The 16799-nt window shown below is 40.0% G+C and overlaps 4 protein-coding genes across 4 annotated transcripts; 2 read left to right on the top strand and 2 right to left on the bottom strand.

The window, feature by feature from the left end:
* Window positions 1–1459: 1459 nt before the first annotated feature.
* Window positions 1460–3548, top strand: LOC110429259 (protein STRICTOSIDINE SYNTHASE-LIKE 5-like). Its single transcript, XM_021445200.2, has 4 exons — window positions 1460–2263; window positions 2346–2653; window positions 2753–2885; window positions 3098–3548. The coding sequence occupies exons 1-4, from the start codon at window positions 1841–1843 to the stop codon at window positions 3374–3376; spliced, it is 1143 nt and encodes a 380-aa protein (XP_021300875.1). The 5' UTR covers window positions 1460–1840; the 3' UTR covers window positions 3377–3548.
* Window positions 3549–3573: 25 nt separating this feature from the next.
* Window positions 3574–6228, bottom strand: LOC110429258 (isovalerate--CoA ligase AAE2-like). The gene is made up of 3 exons (XM_021445198.2): window positions 6212–6228; window positions 5770–6125; window positions 3574–5020 (listed from the first exon to the last, which is right to left on the bottom strand). The coding sequence occupies exons 2-3, from the start codon at window positions 6094–6096 to the stop codon at window positions 3581–3583; spliced, it is 1767 nt and encodes a 588-aa protein (XP_021300873.1). The 5' UTR covers window positions 6097–6125; window positions 6212–6228; the 3' UTR covers window positions 3574–3580.
* A 3875-nt stretch (window positions 6229–10103) lies between these two features.
* LOC110409261 (uncharacterized) lies at window positions 10104–12183 on the top strand. Its single transcript, XM_021418550.1, has 2 exons — window positions 10104–11217; window positions 11825–12183. Exons 1-2 carry the CDS (start codon window positions 10862–10864, stop codon window positions 12057–12059), a joined length of 591 nt encoding a protein of 196 aa, XP_021274225.1. The 5' UTR covers window positions 10104–10861; the 3' UTR covers window positions 12060–12183.
* Window positions 12184–12470: 287 nt separating this feature from the next.
* IDH-III (isocitrate dehydrogenase III) lies at window positions 12471–15332 on the bottom strand. Its single transcript, XM_021418549.2, has 4 exons — window positions 14468–15332; window positions 14128–14367; window positions 13602–13680; window positions 12471–12919 (listed from the first exon to the last, which is right to left on the bottom strand). The coding sequence occupies exons 1-4, from the start codon at window positions 14975–14977 to the stop codon at window positions 12645–12647; spliced, it is 1104 nt and encodes a 367-aa protein (XP_021274224.1). The 5' UTR covers window positions 14978–15332; the 3' UTR covers window positions 12471–12644.
* Window positions 15333–16799: the final 1467 nt, after the last annotated feature.

Raw genomic sequence — 16799 nt, 5'->3', positions numbered from 1 at the left:
GGTTTAGAATGAAATAATTGCACCCTGACTGGCTCGCTCGTACATTGGTGTCAGGAAAATACAATTTTCTGGGATTTAGCATTCAAATATCCTTTGGTCCGGAAGGCAGCGTTAATCGTGGAGAGGTTGGTTGGGCGAATTAGTACGGGGAAAAATGGTGGGGCGTTAGCCGTTGATTTGGAAGGAAAACCAGTTGCTCATTATCAAGATGTTGAATTAAACATGGTTTCAACTGGGATTAAGATAAAAAATCATCTCTACTGCGGTTCCTTCGTCAGACCGTACATCATCCGCCTCAATCTGGACCAACATCCAGCGCAAGGGTCGTTCTAATTATACTTTTCCTGCAGCAAAATGCAACTGGATACAGTCCAAGAGCCCAGACGGGTGTTCTCTTTTTCTGTCTCAAGTCTCATTCACTAGGGCTGAGTCTCTGTTCTGTATACTAAATGCATCACCTGACTGCAATAATCCAAAATCTGCAACGTGAGTGAAAGAATCAGACTTCAGAGAGGAATTGTATTGAAACTTTCCCAGTAGGAAAACTCGATGATTTTAATATTTTCCTTTGCTATTTATTTTTGTTTTTTAATCCAAAATAAAATTAAAAATCATATATTTAATCAATGTTGATCAAATGACAAAAGATTGAATTACTACTCCAACACAATAACAATAGTTATATGTAGCATTAGCGCAAAGCAAAATCATATATATAATAGTCAAATTTTCAATTTTTAATTTCCTTTGCATATACAAAAATATATATATATAATCTTTGATGATTTTGCTTTCAGAAACAAAAAATTAAGCGATAAAAATATTGTTTAATTTCTCTCACTTTTTATCCCACGTATATGCTCAATCTAATCATGGTCTAATTAACATGGTAATCTTAGTTATGAACCTTTAAACTAACTTGCTATAGACATATAAATTTAATATTTAAAATTTAATATTTTATAAATTAAAATATTATTAAAAATAAATCATTCGAATGAAACACATCCCTGATATATCATTCATTAACAACCTCTTTGCCTCAATTGGAAAACTATTATAAACTAAACTATCCTCCTTTAAAGTAAATTCTATATTTAATTCATAGTCGGTTAACGTATTATTTTTTTCATAAATAATTTTTAAAATTTATTTAACAACAACATGTCACGTCAAAAAATATAAATCAGGATAATGTGTAGGAAGAGCCAAATAAACATCAACGTTACGTATCAGAAATTGATTACGTGCTTCATCAAATATCAACAAGGGGATGGCCAAATTAATCTGTGCCGTTAATAAAGCAATAATTCCAAAGGGTCACAACCGCCATACGCAGCAACTTCATTTAAAGAGGAAACAGGGTCTTGATTTGGTCACGAATGGTGGGTATCCATCCTTTTCTTTGCCACGTCAATCACTCAGCTTCACCCATATATACTCCACATTTGTTACCTAACCCCGCAAAACTCTTTCCTGTTCCGGTCAATGGTATCCATGCAGGCATGTACTTCTCAACTTGATGAAGATTACCAGTTTTAATCCACAAAATTTAACATTGAAATCAAACCAATGATGCCAGAGCTGTTTCTGATCAAAGTCTCATCTGCTGCCGATTATGATTGATTGAATGTAGTTTGGACATTAGTTACAGTAAATAAACATTTTTGTTTAATGTTTCAACTGCACAGACGTCAAGGCAACCAAATGACTTGAATAATCAAAATCAAAATCATTGGTGGTCATCACTTGCGTAGAGGATAGGAAACCCAGGTTTCCAATCTTTTGTCCCTTCTGAGTTCTGATTTTTCCAATCTGTCAAGGAACCTGCAACGCTGCAATGCCTAACTCAACCTCTGAATCAGTTTCTGCTCCTCATCCACGAAAGCGGCTATGGCACTTCACTCTTGTTTTGTCAACGATGGTTCCGGTACTGGCAGTTGTGCTTGCCTACCAGCTTGACTCATTCGATCCAGCTCCTATACCCATCCACGAATTGGCTCAGGCCCCCATCGCTGCCTCGTTGCGCAACGATCACATCCTACAAGGAGCAGAATTCGTGGGTGCAGGGAAGTTGCAGGGACCAGAGGATATCGCATATGATTCCAAGTCAAGGGTCATCTACACGGGTTGTCTAGATGGGTGGATCAAGCGAGTCAGGTTGAACGATTCGACCGTGGAAAATTTAGTCAACACCAACGGAAGACCTTTAGGAGTCGCTCTTGGACACAATGATGAAATAATCGTGGCTGATGCTTTTAAGGTTAGTTACCTTTCCTAAGACAGCACGTGACCTGGGAGCAATCAAAATCAAATTTTGAAAAAGATATTGATAATATTGACAGGGACTGCTGAATATAAGCAGAGATGGTGAGGTGGAGCTGCTAACAGATGAGGCTGATGGCCTGAAATTCAAAATTACAGACGGTGTAGATATAGCAGATAATGGTATGATATATTTTACAGATGCTTCATACAAATATGACTTGAATGACCACGTACTGGACATGCTGGAGGGTAAGCCTCATGGTCGATTTATGAGCTTCGATCCAGTTACCAGAAAAACCATAGTGTTGGTCAGCAATCTCTACTTTGCTAATGGAGTTGCAGTATCACCACATCAAGACTCTGCAATCTTCTGTGAATCATCAATGTATGTTGCATTGGTGGCTAATCTTGTAATCTTATTACCAACGGTTTCTGTTGCCATTCTGATGATTTAATTGCCCGAAATTGACCAACTTAATTGCAGGAGAAGGTGTAGAAAGTATTACATACAGGGCAACCAACAGGGACGGCTGGAGAAATTTGTTGATCAATTACCAGGCTTCCCTGATAATATCAGATATGATGGGGATGGCCACTATTGGATTGGATTGCCCTTGGTAATACTAATTCTTTTTAATTTTGGATGAAATTTGTGAAATTTAGGTGGTGCTATGATTTCTTGGGTAAGAACAACGATGAAAGATACTTAGCAGCAGTCTGAGCGTTGAATTGGTTAAACCATTATTTATTACAATATTGCATACGAACGACTATTTTTTTTCTCTTAATAATTACTGATAATTTAAACATTGTTGTACATATTGGACAGGAAACTTCGGCTACTCTTGATTTAGCATTCAGGTATCCTTTCATCCGAAAGGTTATGGCGATCATAGAGAAGTACATTGGACCACTATCTATGGGGAAAAATGCAGGTGTCTTTGTCGTTGATTTGGAAGGAAAACCAGTTGCTCACTATCATGACCACAAATTATCTATGGTTTCAAGCGGAATGAAGATAGAAAATCGTCTATACTGTGGCTCTCTCATCTATCCCTACATTATCAGTCTCAATCTAGATCAACATCCTGCTCGAGCCACAGTGTGAGCAAGAAATTCTGCAAAGTAGTATTCTCTGCTGCAAATTTGCAAATGGCAGGGACAAATCGTGGCTTGTACTGTGAATATATGGCTTTCTCTACCTATCTGTGAATGGTAAATACATTACAGTTAACGAACCAGAGAATTAAAATGAGCAACGAGAAATTTTTATTTTTCCAGTTTTGGAGGAAAGAGTACAGTATCATTTTGCTCAAAACAGGCTGCCCAGGGCCTTTGCTTTTTCTCTCAATATAAACTTCTGTATCTTTCCAGTTGAAGTTCTTGGCAATTCCGCAAAGATCACTGTTCTGGGAGCCATATAATGTGGCAAGTGATCTCGGCAAAACCTGATTAGTTCTTGAGCATCGACAGCAAACCCCTCTTTTAACTTCACAAATGCACAAGGGGTCTGTCCCCAATGATTATCTGGCCGCGCAACAACTGCAGCCTCAAGAACTGCTGGATGACCATACAAAACTGTTTCAACCTCCACCGTGCTTATATTCTCTCCCCCTGAAATTATGATATCCTTCAGCCGGTCCTTTACTTCTATGTAACCATCTGGATGCTTCACAGCAAGATCCCCACTCCGAAACCATCCACCACTAAATGCCTTCTCTGTTGCTTGCAAGTCTTTAAGGTATCCACTCATCACAGTGTTTCCTCTGAACATAATCTCACCCATGGTTTTACCATCAGCTGGTACACTTTCCATGGTGACAGGATCTCTAATATCAACCTCCTCCAAACCAAGATGTTGCATTCCTTGCCGGGCTTTCAACTTTGATTGCTCATCAGGAAGCAAGGAATCCCATTCAGGTTTCCATGCGCAGTATGTACCTGGACCGTAAGTTTCTGTGAGGCCATACAAGTGATTTACACTAAAACCCAACTCTTCCATCTTGAATAGGATCTGTGGAGGTGGCGGTGAGCCACCTGTCATTATTTCAACCTTGTGGGAAAGTGGCTTTTGATCACTGACAGGTGAATTCACAATCATGTTGAGGACTGTAGGAGCTCCTCCCATGTGCGTCACGCTGTGCAGGACTATATTTTCAAATATCTCCTTTGGGGAAACGCTCCTCAGGCATATGTTTGTGCCACCCTGCGCTGCAACACCCCATGTGAGGCACCAGCCATTGCAGTGAAACATAGGCACCGTCCATAGATAAACAGGCATTGAGTGCATTCCATGAAGGAAAACAGTTGCAAGGGAGTTGAGATAGGCTCCCCTGTGACTGTAAACAACTCCTTTGGGCCTAGATGTTGTACCAGAGGTATAATTCACGGAAATGGGATCCCATTCACTTTTCGGTCTTCTAATCTCAAATCCAATATGCCCAGTTTCTAAAAAACTTTCATACTCATAAGTACCTGGCTCAAAGCTGGTTGGAGATGAATCATCCCATTTAGAAATCAAGATCAAGATAGGTGGTTTTGTGTTTGTTTTAGCAAGAAGATCAAGTGCTCCACGAGCAATGTCAAGTAACTTGTAGTCTACAAATACGATCTTAGCTTCTGAATGTGTCAGTAGAACTGATACCATGGCTGAGTCAAGGCGTGCATTAAGTGTACAAAGGACTGCTCCAGCCATTGGAACAGCAAAATGCAGCTCATACATTGCTGGGATATTGGGAGCCAGGGTCGCAACCTGCTTAAACAATTTAGAGCTGAAAATGAAGATCCCAATTGATTATGTATTTCAAAAGGGCACCTCCATAAGGCATTATACATGCTTAAACAACATATATAAAAGTTTGCTTTCCAACTTCCTTCTCCACATCCCCAACTTTCTTTCCCAACCATAAGTCAATTAATGAAATTTTTTGTTTGATCAATTAAATTCTCATTAGCACAGACAGCATCAATGTGACAGAATACCTAAAAAAAAAAAAAAGAAGAAGAAAGAACCAAAAGAACAATGATTAAGTTGTCAAATGAACCAAACCACTTGTTTTTTCTTTTAAAAAAGCTAAGGTTAATCATCTTAGTGAGCCGAAAATGAATATTAGCCTGCTTGGTTCTGCATGTTGATGGTGGATAAGTTATGCATGGAATTACATAGAATTGAAAATCTTTTCAATATATACAAATCGATTATCATCCTCTTCAAGAAATCAGCCGGTACCCAACTTATGGGATCCAAAAGTACGATCCCAAATCTTTTCAATATATGCATGGAATTACGATCCAACTTATGGTACCCAAATCTTTTCAATATATGCATGGAATTACGATCCAAAAGCACTGAAACTCGACCAGGATCTAAAAAATAATACAAAAACAAATTATGGGAGCAATTGCAGATTGGTGGTCGACAGATTTGGAGCTGTAGGGAAGATAAAGAGGAACCTAAAACCAAAAGAAAGAAAGAAAGATGTTAGATAAAGAGCAACGCACCGCATCGCCACGGGTAATCCCCAGCTGGGACAGAGCAGAAGCGAGCTTGAGACAACGTTCATGAGTTTGACTCCAGGTGTACTTATAAGAACCATAAACAACCGATGTTGTGTCCCTATAAACCTTGGCTGCTCTCTCCAAGAAGCTTATGGGAGACAGAGGCACGTAATTGGCGGGGCAACGGACAAGACCCTCCATTGATTTCCATGAGTCGGGCTCAGAATCCCCTTCAAAGCGAGAGAAGTGGCGATAACTTTGAGCAAAGGAGGGGAGGCGGTTGACACCGGGGAGCGATCGGGACCATGAATATCTTAAGAAGCGGTTCATGGTCGTCGGGTCGGAAAGAGGAGAGCCAACTGACAGACACAAGAGAGTGAAAGTTACAACGTGAAACTGAACTCAAAACTGATTGGCCGTGTCCTTGTGTTGGAGAGAGAGATACCTGGACAGGCTGTGAGACGTGTGCGTTGTGCCCTTTGCTTGCACACGTGGCTCAAAAGAACAAGGTTCAATCTCTTTCCCATTAATTAAACTGCGCAAATGAATGCAATTACCCAATGCCATAGTAATTAATGCTTACAAAACTACTCTTCCACGATTGCAAATCAGGGTTTTGGTATGGTTTCCCTTCTCCTCTCCGCCTCAACGTTACAAAGTCAATTTATTTGATAATTTTAATTACTTTTAGTTAATTTTTAATATAATTTGATAACATATCTTTCAAATAATTTTAAATAAATTAAAAAAAATTTATTTTTTTTATCTAATAAAAAATTTAAAATTAAATTTTAATTATTTTTTTTATCAAATACTATTTATCATGCCATTCGAGACCAAGCTAATAATTTAATAAAAACTAAGCTTTTCTGTGTCGAACATATCAAGTTTGCTTAAGTTGATTGAAGAGTAGATCGGATCAATATGTGTATGCTTATGGAACAGTATGCATGAAGAGCTAGCTGAGGCATGACCAGGATCGATCACAAAGTTGCATATGCTGCAGAAGAAACTAACCTGGCCCTTCTGTCACGGACCGTAGTTCAGCACCTTAGAGGTGACCGAAGGGTGTTCCAAAGTGTCGGTATGTAAGGGAAGTATTGCTGGGAGAGAACCCTCACTGGATAGCAGAAGGCAAGTGCAAGGTTCCAGCAGAGGTGCACAACACAAGACCTTGGGCGAGCCAGCCCGACAGGGCGCCAACAAAGGTGCACATCACAGGCCTTTGGGCAAGCCGTCCCAACGGGATGCCATTAGGAGCACACAGCACAGGCCCATGGGCGAACCAGCCCGACGGAATGCCAACAGGGGCACACAGCACAGGCCCCTGGGCGAGCTAGCCCGACAGGATGCTAGCAGGGGTGTACAGCACAGGCCTCTGGGTGAGCTAGCTCGACAGGATGCTAGCAGGGGAGTACAGCACAGGCCCCTGGGCAAGCTAGCCCGACAGGATTCTAAGAGGGCCCACAGCACAGGCCCCTGGGCGAGCTAGCCCGACAGAGAGCCAGACAAACTGCGCGCAGGTGCTCCAGCTCGCAAAATAGGGGTGGGCGGCACGCAGACCCGCATGCCATGGTTATGCGGCACGCAGGCCCGGGGCCGCCAGCCCAGCAGGGGTGCGTGGCACTAATCACAAAAACTTGTCAGTTAAAATTCTACTACGCAAGTATACGTATCGAATAGACAATATATTAGCAAGTAGAGTATCGATCCCACAGGGAATTGATCTAAAAGTTTACTAAGTACTAAAATTATTGCAAATTAATCTTATCCAAACAATGTCAAAATAATATCAAATCAAATCAAACTAAGTTATAGCAGAATTAAACTAAGAAAAATCAAAATAATAAAGCGACTCAAATTAAATATCAAATCAAATAAGCCTAGGATTACAATATCCTCACACTTCATCTAAATCTTACCTCTCTTCCTTAACTTATCTCAATGGTTTGAATTGCTAACCTAGAGTCCTAAATTATTTATAAGGGTCTCCCGACTCATCTTATAAAAATATCTATTTTAACCAAAACACTATATCCCTATGTGAATTGAAATTAAAATAAACTCATTAAGTTCAGGCTTTAATTTGGCTACATATGGCCTATAGGTATATCCCTATCCTATACGCAAATCAATTAATATGATCATATGCTATCCCAATTTTAGTCTACACTAAACTCCCTTTCCCAAGTTTGTTTAGGTTTCTAGATCAATTTAATTGGTGGCCAAGCAATTAAAAGCATTAAGAACAAATTGGAATAAACAATTCAAATCCCATTGAAATAAGCAAGAAAGTGATTAAAAATCTAGATTACATGTGAGTTCAATTGCAATCCTAAAAAAATAAATTAGCTCATAATATCTAATAAAGACAATATCCAAAGATATTTAGCCATGAATCCAAGTCAAAGAAAATAAGAAAAAACACAAAGGTAAGAGAGAAAACTAATAGTTAGAGATTTATGATCTTGATTCTCTCTCCAATTCTCTTGTTTCCTTGCTTTGTTCTTGGCTCCAAATCTCCAGAATAGTTTCTTGCTGCCTCCCCTCCAAAATCTCTGAAAAGGCTCCTTAATAGGCTCCAAATAACCTAATTTTCGAAATTCCGTTAATATCTTTTATTTTTTTTTTGGAAATTCGTACAGCGCTGTGGCGCTACTTCTCCAACGTTGCAGCGCTGAGCTCTCTGGAATTTTGTATGTGTGCTTCCTTTCATCAACGCTGCAGCCTTGTTCTCCCAGCGCTGTGGCAGTCTATCAACTTTAAACGTGAGTTTCACCCTGATATGTTAAGAACTGGGCAAAGTAGTAAACATAAAAGTTTTATCCCTGTCTCTTAACTTTCCAATGGATCAAAAATCACATCAATTGAACTTCTGTATTGAAAGCTTTGCTCCAAATCCCACATCATGTTCAGTCTTTACATACTGCTGCAGTGGTCCGACTTTGACAAATATTTTGACCATGATCCAATCAGAACTGGGCAAATTGGTAAACATAAACATTGTATCCCTTCTTCTTCTAATTCTATTGGTCTAAGAATCACCTCATTTGGAGTTGTTTTGAAAGAGATATGGTCAAAATACTGAAACATATACGAATGAAGCTATCACCATACTTGCACTGATTTTCATCAAATGAGTCTTTTTCATCAATTTCCTACAAAAGTCATAAGAGAATTAGCAATAACTACCTTAAAGTAATTTAAAATAAATAACTTAAAATTTAACTAAAATAACTTAAATTAATCACTTAACAAGTAATCAAACTTAAACTAAAAAAACCTATAATGCTAAAATTCGAACCTAAATCTCAAAGATTTAGCTACTTAAGCTCTTCAAAATGACTCAAAATAACTCTATATAATAGAGTTATCAGGCACGCGCGGGGACGCAGAGCATGGGCTCATGGTATGTAGGCCCAGGGCCTCTGACCAGCAGGGTGCGCGGCACGTAGGTGCGCACACCATGGGCCAGCGGCACGCAGGCCCGGGCCGCCGACCCGACAGGGGTGCGCGGCACGCAAGTACGCGGCACGCAGGATGGCTCGGCAGGGGCGCAGCACGCAGGCCTGCACAGCACCCAGACAGACTGCCTACGCGGGCTTCTGCGCACCAGCCGCCGCGTCCAGGCACTCAGCCTGTGCGCGACCCAAACCCACCAGATGGCCCAGGAGGGTGTCGGCCCACCAGACCCATGTATAGGGCTGCTGGAAATTTCAGCTTTCCCTCCCAAATGAGCTTCTAGAAACTTTAGCTTTCCCTCCCAAATGTTTGGAAGAAATGCTTTGGAGGGAAATATTTTGGAAGGAAATATTTTGGGAACTTTGGCTATAAATAACCCATGCTCCTTGTGTTAAATCATCCAACACAATTCATTTCAATTCATTCAATATAAGCTCAGCTTCTCTTTGCTAGCATTCTCTTCTCTTGTCTTCCTTTCTCTTTTATGCAAGCTTGCTTGCCGGCTTAAAACCATTGTGTGGGTGTTGGGTGCTTGCTGGGTAAGTGCTGAAGCATTAAAGCTGACTTGAGTTTTAGTACCAAGATAAGGATTGAACTTAAGACCGCACGGAATGTGATCTGAAGAATCGCCTCATGACACTTCCACTGGGTCCTGCTTACTAGCATGAGTGTTCAACTTACTACTGCAACTTATGACCATTGCTCAGGTTTTGAGTTCTGAAACTTCTGATTCAGCTTGGGTTTGGACTGCAAAATGCTATTGTTTTTTTCCATTTTATCCATTCATTTACAGAAACTGGGCCCCTGGCCCATTAGATACCAAACAAAAGAAGAAAAAAAGACACTGGACAAGTCCACGACCCGAAAAACAAGGTCAGTCGAAAACGAAGGCCATCTCGATCCGGGGAGCCCAAATGCGTCGACGTGTTGTATCCGATTCCGCTATCGCCTCCGGAACAAAATCCCAGAAACAGCAGAGAATTTTCCGGGCAAGTTGTATGTTGTCAAATACAAACTTTGTCAAGGAACAAACGCGAGCATGCTTACGTGTCTACGATCTCAACCGTTTAAACGCTCATGTTTGCCGTCAAGCCTTGGCGGCAGACCCTCTTGACATGCTCCCTCACCACACCATCTCACTGCTAATGGTTCTGGTTTTCTTTCTATATGAATATGGTGGAGAGTAGAGAGGGGAAATTTTGTTATTTCCTTTGAGAGAAACGCTGATGGCCGTCTGCAGGAGAGAAACAGCGAAAATTTTTGACTAGATAAAGACGAAGGAGAAAAACATTCATTCGAGTATTGTCCTCCCGAAAGGTAAACTTTTTATGTTGATGACCACGACATTTTGCGTCTCGTGGTGGGTCACTCTCTCTCACACTAACCGCTGACTCTGCTCCTTCTCTCTCTCTGCCACTGATATTATTAATTCCATTGTCCTTTTTTTCTTTCTTTTCTTACCTTACTTTGGAGCTCTTGTTGGTTCCTTTCTTTCGCATCCACTCACATTTACAAACCCTAAAGATTCCCACACAGTCTCAGCAAATCTAATCGTAATCTAGTCCCTCCTTAAAACCCCAAAAAGGGTAAACACAAAGAGAACCGCTTTTCACTTTTAGTGCTTTTATCTTTAATGGCAAAAGGGTCGTTTAAAACACTAGGAGGGATAGAGGATGAGTCCGGAACAGAGCAAGAGTCAGAGGCTGAGAGTGAAGATGAGGAAAAGCAAGAGCAAGGAGAGGAGAGGAGGGTTATGATAAGGGTGGTGCCTCGGGAGAGGTTTGAAAGGAGGAGTTTGCTACAGTCGCACTCTGCAAGCTGCCGCGGTGGTGGTGGTGGTCTTTTGTGTTGTCAAGCTGATGAATGTGATACGGATTTGAGAGATGCAAAGCAATATCATCGGCGCCACAAAGTCTGCGAGCGACACGCCAAGGCTGCTTTTGTTTCGGTTAAGGGCATTCGCCAGAGGTTCTGCCAGCAGTGTAGCAGGTTACTCCTTGCTCATTTTTCTGCTGATTACTTTAATGATCAATTACATTTTTCTCATTGGGAGCTTTCCAGAGCTTGATGTCCATGTTTCATCTGTTTTATTTATAACTTTGGGAAGTTTGGTCATACTTTTATACATTAGATAGGAACCTGCAGGTCTAGTTTTCGCCATTTGATAACGAGACATCAATGGTGGAAATCATTTCTGCTGAGGTGGTTGCTTTGTTGTGTCAAACAATCCGACCTCCTTATATTGTTGTTGAAGATTGAAACTGAGAGTTTTATTGGAGAATCAATGCCCATGTCTTGAATATCTATAGTGTGAAGAAAGATTATCTTTAATGATCCATTGCGGCTTACAGATGTAAACCCCTGCCTAGGAAGATCAAGCCTAAAAACAATTGAGTTGTCTGTCACTATTGCTGTGCGTAAGCTGATAAGTCAATCTCAGAGACAAATATTTGTAGTTCATGTTTCTACTGATTGTGAGCTTGATTCAGCAAAACCTGAGGGACATTTCAATGAGAAGGAACAGTAGCTTGTAGTATCAAAAGCAATCCAGTGTGTTATCTGTACAATTAGGTGATTTTTGGACTGTCAAATGCAGGTTTCATGAAATTTCAGAGTTCGATGGTACCAAAAGAAGTTGTCGGGATCGGTTGGCTGGGCATAATGAGCGTCGGAGAAAGGTCCAGTCCGACCAGCAAGCCGAGGATGTTGAAAGATCACCAGCTTCCGAGATGAATCGTAGCATGGTGAAAATGAAAGCTGCAAGGCATCCAAAGCATGGGAAACTCACACTCCAAGGTTGCCCCAATCCTAAACGTTTTCGAATTAGATAACTGCAAAATTTTATCAATTTAGATCACTTGTTTAGTACTAGATTCAGTTACCATATATTATCCTAATTATATAAATTTATCCAAAAATTATTTATATATTATCATTGTTTTCCTTTCTTTTTGCCATGTGGATGCCCAGCGAGCTTCGTTATGAGAGCATTTATTTAGTTTTTGCCATAGGTGCCTGCTAAGTCAACGTGAATAATTGAAAAGCCAAAGGGTTTCATACATTTTAATAAAAAGGGGCTTAATTTGAACTTGACAAAAGTATAAGGATTTATTTGCACAATCCTAAAATCGAGGATTGTTTCTTCTGGCTTTTAGCCTACACTTACATTTCTCCTGTGAAAACAGAGATACCATGTTAGCATTGTGACGGCTGCAAGAATGGAGTTTGATCACAGAACAAAGTTTATCTCAGAAAACAATTCCATCTTTCATTTGGGATTGAGATTATTTAGACATAATTTCAATTGTGAATGTGAATGAAATCAACCGTAATTTATCCAACCTCAAAATGAGGAATTCCGGTGGGAAGTTCCCAATATAGATGACAAAGTGCTGACTACTCAACTATCTTCTCTCTCAGTCTAGTGCGTCTATGACTGCATCAACAACCTCTTGACTGGTACTGGTTCCTCCAAGGTCCTTTGTTCGGTGCTTGCCCTCTGATATAACCCGTTTCACAGCAGTTTCCAACCGATCGGCAAATGAGGGGAACTGCAGATGTCTCAACATCATCGCAGATGAGAGAAGCAGGGCCACTGGGTTTGCTTTCTTCTGTTCAACCAGTTTCTCATTGCCCACATTTCCTGCAGAGGCTCCTTGCTCAAAAACAGCATGGTCAGCCCCGACATTGCCTGCAAAAACAGCACTCCCAACATTGGGATGAGATTTTAGTCATACATATATAGTTTATTGAGAGTCCAACACTACAACTGGAGGCACCTAAGTCTTTTCTGCCAAAATCTTATTATAACCTAACCCTTGAAAAAGAGAATAAAGGGGAGGGGATGAAAGTTCACTAGGTTTTCAATATAATCTCACATCTTCAATGTCAAACTATTCAAGGAAACAAGAGTACCAGAACAGAAAGCAGGCTAAAGGCTTTAAATTCCTCTCATGGCAAATACATAAATCTTCATTGTATGGTTTACAATGAGCATAATAAAAAGTCAAACTTTAGTCCTACAGCTAATATGCAAGCCCTTGTTATTGCTTCTAGATGCACGTGCATACACAGTTTCATCACTTTCATTGAAAGGACAAACAAAAGAACAAATCGATAGGCATGAACAGAGAACCATTGATTTTCTTTTGTTTTTTGACAGTTGAGAACTATTGATATTAATGAGTTAATTGGCACCGATTTCTTTTTTTCGCCTCTATCACCAAGGTGCTGAGGCTGTCTTGTCATATATGCATCAATGGTTCAACAATACGGATGTAACCCATTCTACAACCAGTTAGGGTGCCAAAAATTTAAGAAACAGAAGAAAACATTAGAAAAGAACATCAACTGATGTGTGTTAGTGGATGTACCTCCAGGCATAACTCCAGTGCCACCAGCAATACCAGCAGCTGTATTTGCAACTAAATTTCCATAAAGATTGGGTGTCACCTGAGAAAAAAAAAACAATCAACATCAGTTAAGAGTGTCAATAATTATAATAACAGGAAGAAAAATGAAGGCGAAGACAGGAAAAGGAAATCTTAACATGTACAACAATATGTAGAACTTCATACTCAAGTTGAAGGGCTGGAAGATAGAGAAAGAAAAAGAGTCCCTTAAAAGCATACAACTTTCATTGACATTAGCAGGATTATGTAATTTCCAAGAGAGTGACGCAATTAATATGGCTTTCTTGATAGCGTCTAATTCCATCATTGTCAACACATCATATCATAGTGTCTAATTCCATCATTGTCAACACAATTTATTCTAGGTTGTTTGTCCTGAACACAAAATTCACAATCAAATTTCTAATTTTGAAACCATTGCATACTAAATTCTCCAATCAACACAACATAACAAACACCAACAGCAGAGAGAAGGATATGATAATACCATGACATCAAACTGCTCAGGCTTCGAAACAAGCTGCATACAGCAATTGTCCACGATTATTTCATTGTACTTAATCCCCGGATACTTGGTAGCAACCTCTCGGCATGATTCCAAGAACAAGCCATCAGCAAGCTTCATAATGTTGGCCTTATGCACAGCAGTCACTTTCTTTCTATTATTTAAATAAGCATATTCGAATGCATATTTTGCAATTCGTTCCGAACAGAACTTTGTTATCACCTAGCAATTGAGTAGTATGAGACACGAAAAATAAAATAAAATAATCCTACACTCAATTCAAATTTAAACATAAAGGTAAAGCGTAAATTAAACGGAGTACCTTAAGGCTCTCGACGACTCCAGGGACGACCTCGTGTTCGAGGCCAGAGTATTCGCCTTCCGTGTTCTCTCTAATCACCACAATATCAACATTCTCGTGCCTCGTAGGCAAGCCTGGCAAATTGAAGCAATTGACGAGCGAAGCGTACAAATCGAGCTCTCTTCTCAGCTGGACGTTGAGCGAGCTGACACCACCTCCCATCGGCGTCGCCAATCCTCCTTTCAGACAAACTTTGTTCTTCTTGATCGAATCGATCACTTCTTGAGGCACCCGATTCATGTCGCCGTGAACATCGTATCGCTCGAAATACACCGGTGCGTGCATCGCCTCCATCACTTGCTCCACGGCGCCCGTCACCAGAGGGCCGATCCCGTCGCCCGGGATCAAGGTAACCCCTCGCGGTGCGCCGTCGCCCGGTCGTGGCATGTAGGTGACGGATCGGCTCGGTGTGAGGTTAGAGCATCGAGAGCTCAAGAGCTGTTTGAGGATCGTACCGGATCTTCGGGCCATGGGGCTCTGGGATAGAGTCAGTCGGGTTTAGGCTTCCAGAGAGCGTGTACAGAAAAAAGGAATTTTGGTTTTTTGTTTTTGTTTGGGCCTTTAAGTGAAGCAAGAAGCCATGGAAGGAGCAGAGAATGGGAGGCACAGAGGGAGGGAGTGAATAGACTAACAAAATCAATTAATCAAAAATATAATTTGAAGAAAGAAAAGTAAAATAATGCTAGGTGGCACTGCTGAAGAATAATAAAGATCATGTGCAGACAAGACCATGCTCCCACTTTCCGTTTCCCAGTTGTATCCAATAGGGACGCAGAGAAGAGTCACGTCCCGGCGGCAAGGCGCCGCCTGTGAAATTGTAATTGTCTCTTACTTGTCAAAAGCTCAAATTAACTTGATTATTTTATTATTTAGTTGGTTTCAATTTTGAATTTTTATTAAATTAATCAATTTGTACATAATCATTTATAAATTATAATATATAATAATATAGGTATAATATAACGTTATGTTTATATAATATTATAACACATCTAATGAATATTATAAAAATTGGTTAATTTGATTATTACGGGATTAATCGATTAAAATCTTATACCCATTTTTTGATTAATTTTTACAGTTTATTCGTTTAAAATATTTTTTTAATTAAATTAATCTAATCAACTATTACGTATCCTAATTTTATTAATAAATATATTACGAGATGAATTTTTTTATGGATAAATTAAAAATAAAAATTTTATATTGAAACCAATTAACAATAAGTAGATGAATGTTTGTATCATTAAAATCCCATACTACTCTATTTTACATTATAAGCAAGGAACAAACATCAATAAACCTTTTTGTCAAATTATTTTGACATAAATTCATTGGAAGGAACGATGAATATATTAATCCCATACTACTCTCATTTGGTTCTAAACCAGTGCTATAAGACAAAACCCTTTTACGAGACTAGTACACTTAACATGCAGAGGCACAGCAAATCTGGACAGGAAAACAAGATGGAGAATGGTGGGTGCCTCGGGGAGAAACAAACACAAACATGAGTCAGACTCAGGGGTAGAGGGAATCTCTCTGGCCAAGCCTGTTTTGTGTGATTTTTTTTATAATGAAAGTGCGGATGCATTGATCTCTGGGTGCAATCATCATCATCAGCTGCGAAAACTGTGTTCTATAAGGTAAGGCAGAATGTCTCTGGTCGTTTACATGGCCACATACAAAATCTCCTTGACGCAACAAGTGGACAATGGAAATGCCTCCATCTCCATCCCAATGATTTTGCCACTTGTTTTCCATTGGGATTGGACTGCTCTGCTCCTCATTGCTGTCGTTTCTATCGACTTTGCAGCGGTTATCCCAGGCAGGCTGCTTCCAATACTTCCTCTTATTCCTTAAATTACAACAACAGAAATTTGTTTAAAGGGAAGTAAAATCAAGCTTCCATCCTGTAGGCAAGCCATAGGTAAGATAGGTTTTTTTTTTGCATACATTTATATTTCTTGATGGCATTTTTTTATACACGTAAAGAGTGAGAAAAAGTGTTTTTTTCCCATAAAAACTCAAGCAGGAAAAAGCCAAAAATAAATAAATAAATGAAAAAGTAACTCAAACCACCATGGTGAAAACAGAGACATGTGAGTCATTCAGTCATAAAACAAAGGCCAAACCCTCCAAAAGGGTCAGAGAGAGAGAGACAACCCGTTGTGCAGCAATCTGCGTTACCCCAAACTGCCTCCTGAAAGAACACGAAACACAACTCAATTAACGGAGAAACCAGAACAACGAGGTCACTTCCCCTAGACCACTTCTCTCTCTCTCTCTCTCT

Source organism: Theobroma umbraticum, unplaced genomic scaffold (assembly GCF_002168275.2).
Source record: "Theobroma umbraticum cultivar Fairchild unplaced genomic scaffold, ASM216827v3 scaffold_44.0, whole genome shotgun sequence".
Classification (NCBI taxonomy): Eukaryota; Viridiplantae; Streptophyta; class Magnoliopsida; order Malvales; family Malvaceae; genus Theobroma; species Theobroma umbraticum.
The sequence above is the reverse complement of the archived record's forward strand: the minus strand, read 5'-3'. Positions and strand labels throughout refer to the sequence as shown.